Source organism: Opisthocomus hoazin, chromosome 12 (assembly GCF_030867145.1).
Source record: "Opisthocomus hoazin isolate bOpiHoa1 chromosome 12, bOpiHoa1.hap1, whole genome shotgun sequence".
Lineage (NCBI taxonomy): Eukaryota > Metazoa > Chordata > Aves > Opisthocomiformes > Opisthocomidae > Opisthocomus > Opisthocomus hoazin.
Window position 1 is genome coordinate 17,343,731 of NC_134425.1, and position 14,714 is coordinate 17,358,444.

Below are 14,714 nucleotides of genomic sequence, written 5' to 3' on the forward strand. Positions count from 1 at the left end.
AAGGCAAAGTTTCAGACTTTACAGTGCTGTTGGAGCTCCTGTAACAGCTCTTGCCTCACTGCTTTAGGAAGTGGTTTGCTCACCGCCTGCAGCAAACATACAGCAAAACCCTTCTGATTATGAAGATTAACTTGTTGCCTCCTATTTAAATATCTTGGATATTAACCTGTGGGCTAGGACCGCCTTGAATTTTTCAGAATAAATTGAGAAAGCTTAGTTCCCTTTCCTCCCTGCAATCAGGAAACTGTTACTAGCTTGCTTTAACTTGAAGCAAAAGAAACTATTGAGAGAGTTCTGCTACAGTCACAGAGAGCCGAGCTAGGTAGCGAAATTGGTATGAAACAGATCCAAGCCAACGCTGCGGTTCACTGCTTCTTCAGTTCTTCATATGCATTTGTAAAAGGAGTGGGGTGAAGGAGAAGCACTAACCTGCCCTGGTTGCAAAGAATCCTCAAATATCAGCCCCAGCCCTCCCTAAGGCATTTCTAGCTTGCAGTTTTTCCGTGTGCATCCCCAGGAAACAGGTGTATTGGCACAAGCTTGTGAGCAGGCAGCTGTGGTATTGGGCAGGGAAGGAAGAAATTCTTTGTGATTTTACCCCAGTGAATTAGGTTAGAAACTATATCCTGAAGGTTGGCCTTTATGGTGCAAGGCAGCACTATGCAGGTTGAGCAAGCTGCGGTCTGGGAGGCAGTGAGCTGTGCCAGCACATGAAGTTACAGCTTGGCGTTCCCGGTAAGCTGGTGAACGGTTCAACTCCCTTTGGCACCTAATCCAGCTCAGCTGCCACTCACTGGTGAGGACCAGCTCTGTGCGCATACGTCCGCACACAACAATACACACTGACGCAGAATTGTAATACTGAATTTTTATGTGGACTGTTTCTAGAAGTCCCTCAAAACTTAGTATGAGAGCGCATCAGTGGTCACAGACTGACAGCTCTACCAGTTCAGAAGTATGGTGGAAGTTATTGAAGGAGGGTTATGCTTATGCTTGTGAGCTTACTATTTTTTATGCGTTACTTTTTTTTAAAAAAATTAACAGCTGATCAGTGTTCCTCTCTCAAAATAAGCCTTTCTAGTCAGCTCTTCAGTAATGACTATTTAATGTATAGGAAAAGCAAGGTTTTAATAATAAGTAAGTTTTACACTATAGTTTGCAACTGATATACTTGAGCTGTGATTATCAGGCAACACAATGGATTTTAATTTATCTCTTTTCTTCAAAAAGGAACAAATGTTTGTAGTACATTTAGAATATAAGCATCTTTGCATATTATTTATCCAATTCTTTAATATAGTAGGTCGGTTCTAACTGCCCTTTTGTCAGCATGGTCCTTTCCCTCCCCACCAAATTCCTTCCATATTCACATAATATCCTCTTACTGTCCTCTGATCAATATTCAGGAGGGGCTCTGGCCTCTGGCTCTAAACCCTGTGATACTGATGAGGATTATCAGGAATTCAGGGCCTTCAGGATTCAGTTCTGTGTTACAAGAGGCAACAGACCAAACATGATAGTGGATACACAGTGTGAATTAGGATGAGAAGCGGGTACCTGGTGTTGCTGCTTATGTTCTGTAAGCACTGCCACACAGCACATCTCCGGGAGAGGTCTGAACATTCAGGTCTGATTCTTTCCTTCTTGAAACATACAATGTTTCTTTTATATAGAAGTTGTATATAACTAGCTATGGAATTTTAACTGTAACTTCATGGACAACAGGCAGAGGACTGCCTTGGATCACAGAAATGCATTCAGTAGCTGGGTATGAGAGATTTGGCCCTGGAGATCTATTGCTTCCGCTCTCTTTGGTGCCTGTTGTGGCAAATCTGAAAATGTCAGGTAGCAAGTTAAACCAACCAAGACTCCTTGCTTGTGTCCCCAGATCAGACGTGTCTTTTTTTTTTTTTCCATATGTGTCCTCCTGTGCTATGATCTATGGTCCCAGTTCAACATTTCAGCTGCATTCAGTTATGCGGAATGGACAGCATAGGCATAAATCAGTGTGTTTTGACTTAAAATTTCTTTATGAAAAAAAGAAGCATATTTATGCACTGACCTACAATGAAAAATAAAGGATGCAATAACAAAAGCAAAACAATCTCTTCATCAAAATTTTAATAAATTCATTAATCTATTTTAGGCAGATGCGCAGGTGGTACTGATTTGCTGATGCAAGCTACTGGCTTTCTAGGTCACTGTGTAATGCGCCAGAGTTGATTTCTGCTCCATCAGCTGCAGAGCAGGATAAGAAAAGGACAGAAAAGAGAAAGGTCAAGGTAGGCTAGAAAAGCATAGGAGAAAGATATACAGAAGGAAATACAGGTTCACATTTAGTAACTGCTAAGTAGGATGAGAGCCACTCCAACCTCTGTATACAGTAATCATGAAGAGAGAATTATTCTGAATCATCCAAAGAACCAAATACTTAACTCGTATTTGTGCTCTACAGGGCAGTTCAGAAGTTAAGAGGGTAAGTGAGCAATCGGGATGACCAGAGCTAAAACCAAAACACTAAAAAATCCCAACAGTGAATTGCAGCCAGTTTCAGTGAGAGGATGGAAACCAGAAGTATTTGAACAACTGTTTTAAACTCTTGTTTGGCGCATACAGATGTTTAGCACAGCACAACTGATCCTTGTTTCGAAATGCGAACAGCTGGCCTGTCTCAATTCCAGGCTCCCTTCATCAGGGGACAGCAGCTTTGACATTCAAGGAATTCACGAACATACGAAAACCCAGCTTTGGCCTCCCAGAGAGAGTTTTGAAAGTGTGTCTGTTTTCATCAGCGTACGTTAAAGGAATAGTATAGAATAGGGGGAAATATAACAAAACAATCCTTTAACATGCAAGAATGGAGATATACTACACTTGATTTAAATGGAAAGAGAAGGGATGTCTCCCTTTTTTCAAGCCAATAATAACACTCTGGTAAGGCTCTGACTCCCGGCTGGTCTGATACGCAGTGCTGGGCGAGAGAGGAACAGATGTTTGCAGGATAAAGCAGACAGTAGCAAGTATCCTGTCTCCGCGACTGTAGGGGAAAAAGGACAGAAGGGAGTAACACACAATACAAAACCGTTGCCTCTCCTGTGTCTTTCTGCTTTAAAATTCTGTGACTACTGCAATTTTGCTTCAAAGCTCACTAGTACCAGGCCCTGACCCCGCGGGGTGCTTTTCCTTGCAGGTGTGCTGTGGAGTTATGTGCAGAGTGTATCTTGCTCTAAGACATACCATGTTTTTCATCTCTTCCTCCTGAAGCAAAAAAGCAGGATATGTTTGTTATAGATAAAATGGATATTGCAGCTTAAAACTGGAGCTTTTGAAAGTAGTCTGTGCATCCTCTACAAAGAACAGCCAGCACAGAAAGCTGTCCATTTCTGGAACCTCATTAAGGAACTGGAATCTTTACCTTGGGGTTCATGCCTGCAGCTACTGATTCAGAGCACTTGAAATGTCTTTCAGCCTGCTAGTAAAACATAGGGGATAAAAGGACTTGAAATTGTTTTCCAAGTTTCTCACATTTCCTCCACCTAACTACCTTCAGGGCAAACATTGTTTATAACTTCAGGAAGAGCTTTATGAAACATAAAATATTTAGTTGCACATCAGCCTCAGATATTTAAAACAATCAGCAGAAAATGCTGTAAGTTCACCTACGCAGGGCTGTGCCCATTGTCCTCAGTGCGATGTCAGTTCGTATTCGGTTCATCAGCTCAATTTTTAAAGAGAATCTTTTTAAAAATCAAAGCCCAGAAATACTGTTTGCTTTCTTAATTGTCAGAGTGTCCTCCAAGTCTTGTGTGCACTTGTACACGAGCTGTACTGGGACAGCACTCAGCTCAGAAGCCTAACTCAATTCACCCAGTGACAACAGTGAGTAACCCAGTAGAACTGGGGACACCTTATTTTATTGTCCACACTGTAATATGGAACGAAGAGATGAACTCCTCCCCAGCCCCAACCCAGGCTTAAAATCAGCCTAAAGCGAGTTAAGCGTCTGAGACAGGATTATTGTAAAAAGTTATTTTCTATTTTGGCTTATGTCAGAGAGAAGTTATCATCATCCTCACTCTAGAGCTGAGGCGTCTGCCACGATGGACAGACGGACAGAATTTCATTCCAGCGGTTCAAGCCGGACGCCAAGCAGACTCAAACGGGCTCCTGTTTTCTCTGGGAGTAATGTGTTATTTGCAATGATTGTGCAAATCTTCACAAAAGCTTGTTGCAAACCTTGTGTTAGAAGCTTAAGTCTGCAGTCGATAGGCCTCTGTGTGTGCAGAGCACACGTGCAGTTTGCGGACGCTGAGGAGCGATGGCTCGAGGAACTCCAATCCAAAACACAGGGACTTTTCTACGCTGAGCACCTTCTGCACCTCTGCTTTGACCATTGACACAACCCGTCTCACTTTCTCCTGTCACTGGACTAGACCAGGCAGCGAACCGTGCCGTACTGGGGAAGGAAGTGTTCTCGCTCGGCACCTTTTCCTGGCCAGGATCAGCGCTGCAGCCGCCCGCGGGAGCGCCCGGCTCGCTGCCGCCCCCCGGCCGGGCACTGGGGCAGGGGGGCGCGGTGCCCCGGCAGCCCCCGCCCCTCTCGGACGGGAGCGCGGCTGCGGCGGAGCCGCCGGCAGCGCTGAGCAGCAGCGACCCTCGCCGCCGCGCTCCCCGGTCTGCAGCGGGGCGGCTGAAAGCGCCGGCTCACAGCGGCCAAGGCAACGCTGCTTCAGACGGGCTGGCAGACAGCCGCGCCCGGCGGCGACAGCCCGCCCCGATGCGCATCCGGCACCGGGCGGCCCCGCGCCCCCTCCGGCCCGCGCCGCCAGCCTTACCCGCAGCTTGTCCCCAGCGCTCAGGCGGCCCGGGTGGACGAAGGGGTTGGGGACGGTAGGCGGGCAGAAGGACTGCTGCCTGGGCAGCGGCAGCACCCGCTGCGCCATGGTCCGCTGCTCCCGCCTCCGCCCCGGGCGATTGCGCATGAGCCGCCGGGGGGGCCGCGGCACCGTCGCCTGGCGCGGCCCGGCCCGGCCCTGCCCACCGCGGGGAGCCCCGCCTCGGGGCAGGTGAGCGCGGGCCCGCCCGCCCGTGGCTGCGTCTGCCGAAGGGCCGGCGCTGAGGCGGGAGCTGCCGCGCGGACAGCTGAGGAGGCGCGAGGCGCTCCCGCCCGCTGCGCTGGCCCGGCGGCCCCGGGAGCCCTGCCCGCCCTCCGCGGCGGCTCCGCGCTGGCTGTAGCCGTGCGCGCCTCTAAACACCGGTCGCCGAGGCGGTGGCTGCTGAGCGGTGTCGCGGGTGCGCTGTTTGTAAGCGCTGGCAGTGCTCGGGGCCAACGTGGTCGGTTACCCGAGAGAGGAGAGGCAGAGGTGCCATTTCCAGGAGCAGGATGTGGTTCCGCCACTGCAGAAAGCTGATGGCGGAGGCTCTGGTCTGGAGCAGGGGAGGTCTAGAGATGGGCTGCAGCCTTTCCGGAGGTGCTGGGTTCACGCGGGATCTCCTCCCGCACGCCTGCCCCGCAGGGATGGGCTGCCTCAGGCAGGCGGGCCCTGCAGGCCGCAGGTCGGGCTCAGGGGTGCTGGGAAGTGCCCTGTCCCTCACCACCGCCGCCACAGATGCTGCTGCTTCTGCTTTCAAACCAAAAGGAAGTTTCAGCCTGACCATATTTAGGAAATGTGCCTTTAGGTTCTGACAGTAATCCGTCTGCACAGAAAGCACTGGTCTGAGACCGCTGGCTCCCAGCCTCTTCTGTGACCTTGTTTCACTTTGTTTTGTTACGGCTCTTTTCCCTTTCTCATATCTGTTCTTCACACAAAAATATCGGAATTTCCCAACGCAACATTAGGCTGTATGTTGTTGGGCTGTTCTTACCGCTCTGACAAAAATAATTATAAATGTCTCATAGTTTAGTTCCCAGTTTGACGTGACTGCTTCCACAAAGATATCATCAGAATTAATGAAACTTAATTATTGTAAAATTATTGTTTGTGTTTTGCAACTGCAGGTGCTTAAGGAGTGATCATAATGATATATTTGGGCTAACTGAAGCCTGCCTATAATGGAAGCCTGAGGAGTGTAGGATTTCACTTGGCTGGTTTCCAGGGTCTCCCTGGGATTGCCAGTCCTTGCAACCAGCACTGTGCTCTGAAAAACCCGAGAGCTGTGTACAAACCAGATCAGCACAAATGCCACAGAAAGTAAGGCTGGGGGGAACAGCAGAGGAGAAAAATCGATTCTACCTCCATCATTCTAGGCAGACTTCTTAAAACCCTGTGACTTCCCTAGCTGGTCTGTTCCAGCACTTCTCTGGCAATATCTTGAAATGATTTTTTCTGCATCTAAGCAGAGTCTTTCTCATTGCAATTTCTATCCATTCCTGGTGGACGTGAGAACTGTTCGCTTTCCTCTTTGCAGCTACTTTTGTGCTCACTTGTGTAGCGTTACGATTCTCTCAAGCTTTCCCTAGACTAAACAATCTAGTGTTTTCAGGTTTTCTCTCCCACGTCATGGTTTCTAGATATCTTAGAATTCTTAGTGCTTTCCTCTGGCCTTTCTCCAGTGAGTCCACACCTTTCTTGCAGTACCCAAGCTGGAAATACTACTCCCTAGGAGGACTGACCAGTGCTACTGAGTGGGCAGGAAGGATTAGTTTGCGTCTAACTCATAGTATTTATATATCCCTGCGTAGTGTTTGCTTTTTTTATCACTTGCCTGACCCTGTGACTCACACTGTGATACATGATAACACTTGTATCAATTTCTGAACAATTACTTGTCATTTACCATACAGAGTTTTAAGAAACACTGTATTTGTCCTTACCAAATGGTGATCTTGCCTCCAGAACTGAGAAATACTAAAACATCTGGCTTTACAGATATGGTGCTTTTTTATGTAGAAGAATGTTTCTGGTGACTTGTACATTTGTTAAAAACAATGATACTGTTTTTAAATATTTTGCTCTTCTAAGGCTGGTTAACCCTAGCACCATCAAAAAGGCTTAACATTGCAGGCACCAAAATACAAACAAAGTGCAAGAAAAGTTTTAATGTTCAGAACATGCTGGATAGATGAAGGGAGAGCCGTAGATGTTGTCTACCTAGAATTCGGCAAGGCTTTCGACACAGTCTCCCATAATATCCTCCTAGGGAAGCTCAAGAAGTGTGGGCTGGATGAGTGGTCAGTGAGGTGGATTGAGAACTGGCTGAATGGCAGAACTCAGAGGGTTGTCATCAGCGGCGCTGAGTCTAGTTGGAGGCCAGTAACTAGTGGTGTCCCCCAGGGGTCAATACTGGGCCCAGTCTTGTTCAACTTCTTCATCGACGACCTGGATGAAGAGTTAGAATGTACCCTCAGCAAGTTTGCTGATGACACCAAACTGGGAGGTGTGGTAGACACACCGGAAGGCTGTGCTGCCATTCAGCGTGACCTGGACAGGCTGGAAAGTTGGGCAGAGAGGAACCTGATGAGGTTCAACAAACGCAAATCCAGGGTCCTGAACCTGGGGAGGAACAACCCCATGCATCAGTACAGGCTTGGGGTGGACCTGCTGGAGAGCAGCTCTGTGGAGAGGGACCTGGGTGTCCTGGTGGACGACAAGTTGACCATGAGCCAGCAGTGTGCCCTGGCTGCCAAGAAGGCCAATGGCATTCTGGGATGCATCAAGAGGAGTGTGGCCAGCAGGACGAGGGAGGTTCTCCTTCCCCTCTACACTGCCCTGGTGAGGCCTCATCTGGAGTACTCTGTCCAGTTCTGGGCTCCCCACTTCAAGAAAGATGAGGAGCTACTGGAGAGTGTCCAGCGGAGGGCTACGAGGATGGTGAGGGGACTGGAACATCTCTCCTACGAGGAGAGACTGCGGGAGCTGGGCTTGTTCAGCCTGAAGAAGAGAAGGCTGAGAGGGGACCTAATATGTGCTTACAAATATCTGCAGGGTGGGTGTCAGGAGGATGGGGCCAAGCTCTTTTCAGTGGTGTCCAGTGACAGGACAAGGGGCAGTGGGCACAAACTGAAGCAGAGGAAGTTCTGTCTGAACATGAGGAAGAACTTCTTCCCTCTGAGGGTGACGGAGCCCTGGCCCAGGCTGCCCAGGGAGGTTGTGGAGTCTCCTTCTCTGGAGATATTCAAGACCCGCCTGGACAAGGTCCTCTACAACCTGCTGTAGGTGACCCTGCTTCGGCAGGGGGGTTGGACTAGATGACCCACAGAGGTCCCTTCCAACCCCTATCATTCTGTGATTCTGTGATTCTGTGAACATGTAAGAAGGTGCTATCTTATGTAATTCTTTGGCTAAATTGATGTCAGCATCTCTTTTGCATAATAATTCCTTTTTAGTCTGAATCTATGGTAAAATGAACCTTGACTAATGGTCCACTAACACAAAACACCACCAAGCTTCTGTGAACCTGGTATTTGGAATCACCTCAGCATCTTTCCTTCACCAGAAGGTGCATACGGTTCTAGAGACGGGCATTGAGGGAACTCAGTGGCATTAGCTTGGTCCTAATTATTTTTCTAGGTTGAAGCTACAGCTTTAGTTCTGCAGGTCACCAGGAAGATGCATGCTTTTCCTGAGGAGCTTTACCCTTTATTGCTTTGATTCTGCCTAGAAACTGTAAGGAAAGTGTGTAATTTCCGTAGACAATCCAAGTGAATCATACTACTAGTGATACCTGAAAACCCAGTAAACATTTCCATAGTGTAAGACAGGGATATGTCTCTCATATAAACAGACACAGCTCTTTTAAAGTCTATGGAGCTTTATAGTTTTAAATATAAATTATATATACAGTTTAAATTGGACTAAGGTCTTTGCCTCATGATAGCTGCCTTTGGGACAGTTTGCTCTCTCTTCCTGGCATTTGTAAAAATCTGCTCCAACATATCTTCTTATGATAACGAATTTAATAAAACTATAGTAATTTAAAAGTAATTTAAGTATATATCAGTTCTATACGATGTGGGGTAGACAAAATCATATACTACAGAATATGAAAACCTTGCAAAATTTTCTTTGAAATCTTTTATCAGTAATTCCTAATCTGAACCAGAAGCTGAAAGAAGTTGCCCTTTTTTGCATTTCTATATTTAATTCTTCCGATTAGGGCTGTTGTCTTACCTTTGTAAAACGCGCTCACAAAAGCATTTTTTGATACAGAAATCGAACACTTTGTGTTTGAATTGCTCTCCGCTTGCATTTGACAACAATCCGCCATCTCCTGGCCACAGTCGTGTAATGCTGCTGCACAGGAAAGTTAGGGCAGCATCTGTTAACTGCTTCTGAGGAAAACAACCACCTTTCCTCAAGGCCTAGCTACAGAACTTCTTCATGCAAAGTACAATTCTAGTTTTCCTGTTTTTGTGATATTAAATGTGAACTACTTGTGCAAAATGAGTATGAGAATAGAAGTAGATTGCCAATGTGTTTCCATTGTCAATTCAACTTCTTTCTTTCCAGGCCATGGGCCCCTAATACTGGTTCAGTTTCTGCTTCCCTCCTGCAACAATGCCAACTAATGCCTTCCAAGAGGAAATCTGGATGCAGATGTCAGGGTGTTCTTTGCAGGGACCGGTGCAGCCGTCTTGCAGACCAATGCAAGTCACATCAAGTTTGTCTTTCTCCACCTGGGACACTCTTCCAGTGTTCTCCTGGTAAGCCATATACACTCAAGGGTACAACCTCGGTATCGTGCTGTGTAAATGGCATTGTGGGTATTTTGAACTTAAAAGCCACAAACTTTTTTGATAGTTGTATCTCAGAATCAGAAAGGCATTGTATGAGGCTCTGAGGAGATACAGGCTTAGCGATGAGCAGTGTGGACATACTTGTCTCCTTGATGAGGTCTACAGGGATAAACGTGGTCTGTTGTGCAGACAATATCAGCTGCTATAGTAGACAAAATACTTACTGTGGAAGAGGAATTAGAATCACCCTGTACTGTTTCAACATCTGCACTGATAAAGGACAAATTAAATGGCCGACCCTGGGGAAAAAAAAGATCTGATTATAGAAGGTAACTGAAACAAGCATTACTCAACAGTTCTTAGAATTAATGTCTTTTTAGCATTGAATAAAAAATGTCATCCATGGGAATGTTCAATGGGCTGGATAACACATGGTGCAATTTGTTAGGGCTCCATCAGTCAATTTCAGTCTGCTGGGAATCTAGCTCTGCATGTCCCTCAGTGGAATTAGTTGTGTTATCAGGAGTAGTCAGCATGGATTCACCAAGGGGAAATCATGCCTGACCAATCTGATAGCTTTCTACGATGACATGACTGGCTGGGTAGACGAAGGGAGAGCTGTGGATGTTATCTACCTTGACTTCAGCAAGGCTTTCGACACAGTCTCCCATGATATCCTCCTGGGGAAGCTGAGGAAGTGTGGGCTGGATGAGTGGTCGGTGAAGTGGATAGAGAACTGGCTGAATGGCAGAACTCAGAGGGTTGTCATCAGCGGCGCTGAGTCTAGTTGGAGGCTGGTGACAAGTGGTGTCCCTCAGGGGTCAGTACTGCGCCCAGTCTTGTTTAACTTCTTCATCAACGACCTGGATGAAGAGTTAGAATGTACCCTCAGCAAGTTTGCTGACGACACCAAACTGGGAGGTGTGGTAGATACACCAGAAGGCTGTGCTGCCATTCAGCGTGACCTGGACAGGCTGGAGAGCTGGGCAGAGAGGAACCTGATGAGGTTCAACAAGGGCAAGTGCAGGGTCCTGCACCTGGGGAGGAACAACCTCATGCATCAGTACAGGCTTGGGGTGGACCTGCTGGAGAGCAGCTCTGCGGAGAGGGACCTGGGTGTCCTGGTGGACGACAGGTTAACTATGAGCCAGCAGTGTGCCCTGGCTGCCAAGAAGGCCAATGGGATCCTGGGGTGCATCAAGAAGAGTGTGGCCAGCAGGACAAGGGGGGTTCTCCTTCCCCTCTACACTGCCCTGGTGAGGCCTCATCTGGAGTACTCTGTCCAGTTCTGGGCTCCCCAGTTCAAGAAAGATGAAGAGCTACTGGAGAGAGTCCAGCGGAGGGCTACAAGGATGGTGAGGGGACTGGAGCATCTCCACTACGAGGAGAGGTTGAGGGAACTGGGCTTGTTCAGCCTGAAGAAGAGAAGGCTGCGAGGGGACCTTATAAATGCCTACAAATATCTGAAGGGTGGGTGTCAGGAGGATGGGGCCAAGCTCTTTTCAGTGGTGTCCAGTGACAGGACAAGGGGTAATGGGCACAAACTGAGGCACAGGAAGTTCCGTCTGAACATGAGGAAGAACTTCTTCTCTCTGAGGGTGACGGAGCACTGGAACAGGCTGCCCAGGGAGGTTGTGGAGTCTCCTTCTCTGGAGATATTCAAGACCCGCCTGGACAAGGTCCTGTGCAGCCTGCTGTAGGTGACCCTGCTTCGGCGGGGGGGTTGGACTAGATGACCCACAGAGGTCCCTTCCAACCCCTACTATTCTGTGATTCTGTGATTCTGTGATTCTGTTTTAGTGTGACTTCAAACAAGAAAAGCAGTTTTGGACGGTTCATTTCACAGTGCTCAAGTACTCGTGGACTGGAGGATGTGTGGACTTGCATACATGTATCCATCCAAGCAGGCACACACATGCACATGCACGTATACACAAACCCAGACACACTTTCTCTTTTCTTCTAAGATAATTGCAGTCATATGTGTATCTTGGAGTTGTCATTAAATGTAAGACAGAACTGAAACACACCTAAATCTAAGCTTTCTCCTGAGTTTTCCTAGATGTTTTCTCTACCAGAAATTCCTTTCTCTGCGTCTTTCCTCTCTTCCTTAAGTGTTAGACTTTCTGTGCAAGTGTTATATCCCTTATATTGGTGCATGTAGGGTTCACACAGTGTTTGCCTGGTGAGTTTCCAAATGATTTGGTCCATTTGAGAGTTTTTTCTGGCTGTTTTTATTAGAGGTAAGTTGCTGTCCCCAGTTTGTTAACTATGACAATCCAGCCCATAGGTATAGGTAAAGTAGTCTAAGAATATGTCCTGGGATGCCGCACCAAAGAGGGAAAGTCCATGCTAAGAGTTCCCTGAAACTCCTGCAGAATTCCTTTCTCTTTGCCCTGCTTAATGGACAGAGGACAAGTAAAATCAGAGGCAAGAACCTAGTCACTTCAGTAGGCAAGTTGTACTTGATAATGACCTCCGCAAAGGGAGGCACTTAAGGAAATGCTTAGCTTGCATCTTGTTAGTCCCAGTGGAGTAAGTAGGACTTGTGTTAGATTTTTGGTCCTAGACAGGCAGATAGATTGCTGAGGTAGCTTGGTTAGCAAAACAGGAAAAAATAGCATTGGGTCTTGCTGATGCTGAGTGAAAATAAAGGTAGTGTTATGTCAGGGAATCCATTGGGTATGTCCCCTTGGAGAATCCTCCTTCCTCACCTGAACTGGCTGCGGAATTGGACAACTTGACAAGAATTTCTGTTCTCTTTCTCTGGTTAGGGAAAGCTCTAGGCTGATGATGGGGGATCTCCAACTCCCAGTGCTCTCAAACTGGTACCTTCCCTGATTATTGAATTCACTTGAAAATAAAAGAAAAAAGTAAATTTACAAGAAAAAGAGAGACTCCAGTGAATTGTGTAAGAATGAGATATAAAATTAACTGGTTTTTTTTTCCCTTTGAACTGAACCCAGGAGCCTCAGTAAAGTTTACCCTATTTAAAGCATTAATTAGGGAGCTGACTGTACATAAAGATAAAACAGAACTCTTAAAGAAGTCTCCAGGGACTCCAAAAAACCCAGTTTTGTCTACATGAGGCAAAAGAATTTTAATTAGAAGCAACTGAATTGAAGTGAACTGATATGAGCAACAAAAAGAGAATTTATCCCACAATGTATTCAGGGAACATAATTGAATGTTCATTAGCTAAGAGTTATATACTGACTGTTAATGAGCAGAAATGAATATGTATTATTTCTTATTAAGCTGGAAATATATGGAACTAATTGCATTTAAATATAGTAGCTATAAAGCTGCGTTTATTAAGTGTCACTACTAAGAACAGGAAAGACATAGGTGAATTTGTATTCTTTACTGTAGTATCATTTTAAATATTATTATGCTAAGTGATATTAAGACATGGCTTTTCCTGGAAATGGTGATTATGTTGTGCTAGTAGGACTTGGTGATGCCTTCATTTGGATAGGGTTTATGCTTTGTTTATTATAAATTAGGGAAGGCAGCATAACCAAGATAAAAGCTCTTGGATTACTGTAAGACAGTGTTATTTTTGCTTCTCGTAATGAGAGTCCTCTGTTATTTGTGATCAAATGGCACTTGGCTTCTTGATATTACGGCTTGATAATAATCTCAGGAGACAGTTTTGGTAAGGTTTCTTTGTTGAAGAGGTACAGGAGAAAGCCATCTTGTTACTAGATGTGGTGATAGAAGAACAGAATTGATTTGTGTTAACACAGTGGATGTGCTGTGCATGCACCCAGGAAGGGCCTATGGCTGCCTGGAAAAGCTGACAGTTATGCAATATGTTGAGTCTAAGAGGAAACTGGCAGCAGATAGCGGCCACTTCACCTTGTGAGGGGACATAGAGAAGTGGGTGGGAGTAAGCAATTACAGAATTGTTTAGGTTGGAAGGGTTCTCTTAAGATCATGTAGTCCAGCCCCCCCAAACGTTATTAAAGGGTTCATGAAGAAGGGAAAGCAGAGGGAAGGGATGACGTAGCTGGCCTGAGACTTAGGGCAAGGCATGAAATGTAAACCCTGGTGTCTAACAGCTGGTGCTGACCTTTGCTTTCTCTCATCTTTGGAGTTTTCTGTGATGAGTGATGGTGGCTTTGCCCAAACATTTTATGGCTTTGGCCATGATTTCAATGCTCTCTTGGGAAAGGAGAGGGACAGTGGAGGGAGAGAGAGAAGGAAAGGAGGAGCAGCAATGCCCTGAGTGGGTGTGGAGCAGCAGGGAAGAAAGAGGAAGATCCTTAAAAATAACTCAGTAGAAGTCTGATGGCTTCCCACTGTTGAGTTAGCCTGTTTTCTTCTGGAGCTGCTCTGGTGTGCTGGACCAAGACACACCTAGTCCTGACTGTGGGAACTTCACTTGGGTCTGCAAACAAAGCTGAACGTAGATTCATGACTATTCATTGTGGCTAAAGGCCACCTCTTCTCCTGCATGGCAAACCCAGATGTTTTCATCCTCCCTTTTCATGCTCTCTTTGAAATTGAAGGCTATTTTGGGACTGCAATCAGGGAGGGTTAGCACACCTTTGAGCTAGTGTGTGCCATTTGACATCAGTGCTGTAGGCAGTGATTTTTTGGAATTTAGATTGCTGTCTTCCTGCTTAAATGGAAAAATACCTTTTTTGGTCTGATTTGAATGGGAATTTTTTTTTATTTTGCTATTTATCCTTTTGTGATAAAATTCTGATAGATTATTACAGTAACCAGTGGTTCAACCTTTAGTAATCCAAATTTATGTTTATTAATTTTACAGATATCTCTTTACTATAGGATTCTTTAGTAGTAGCAACAACTGCATGTTCATTTTCTGAAACATTGCAACTTTTTTCCTATTCACAAGAGGGCGATAAATTCCTAGTCATCTTTATCCAGCCTCTATTAAGTGATCAGTACGTTGCTGCAAAGTGTCATAAAAAGCAGCTTGCTGTCAGATAACTGATGTATCTATATATACTGATCTGTTTAAAATATTGTGACTCCTTTTCTTTTGTTTTATGGTAAGTTTAGGCTA

General features: G+C 46.0%; 1 protein-coding gene across 2 annotated transcripts in view; it reads right to left on the reverse strand.

Annotated features, from left to right (window-relative positions):
• The window catches only part of LOC104333945 (lysophosphatidylcholine acyltransferase 2), a 32,687-nt gene extending 27,722 nt beyond the window's left edge, over positions 1–4,965 (reverse strand). For both annotated transcript variants that reach the window (XM_075433989.1, XM_075433990.1), the window contains exon 1: positions 4,836–4,965. In XM_075433989.1, the coding sequence (XP_075290104.1) occupies positions 4,836–4,943 (108 nt within the window). In that variant the 5' untranslated portion in view covers positions 4,944–4,965. The remainder of the gene's footprint in view (positions 1–4,835) is intronic.
• Positions 4,966–14,714: the final 9,749 nt, after the last annotated feature.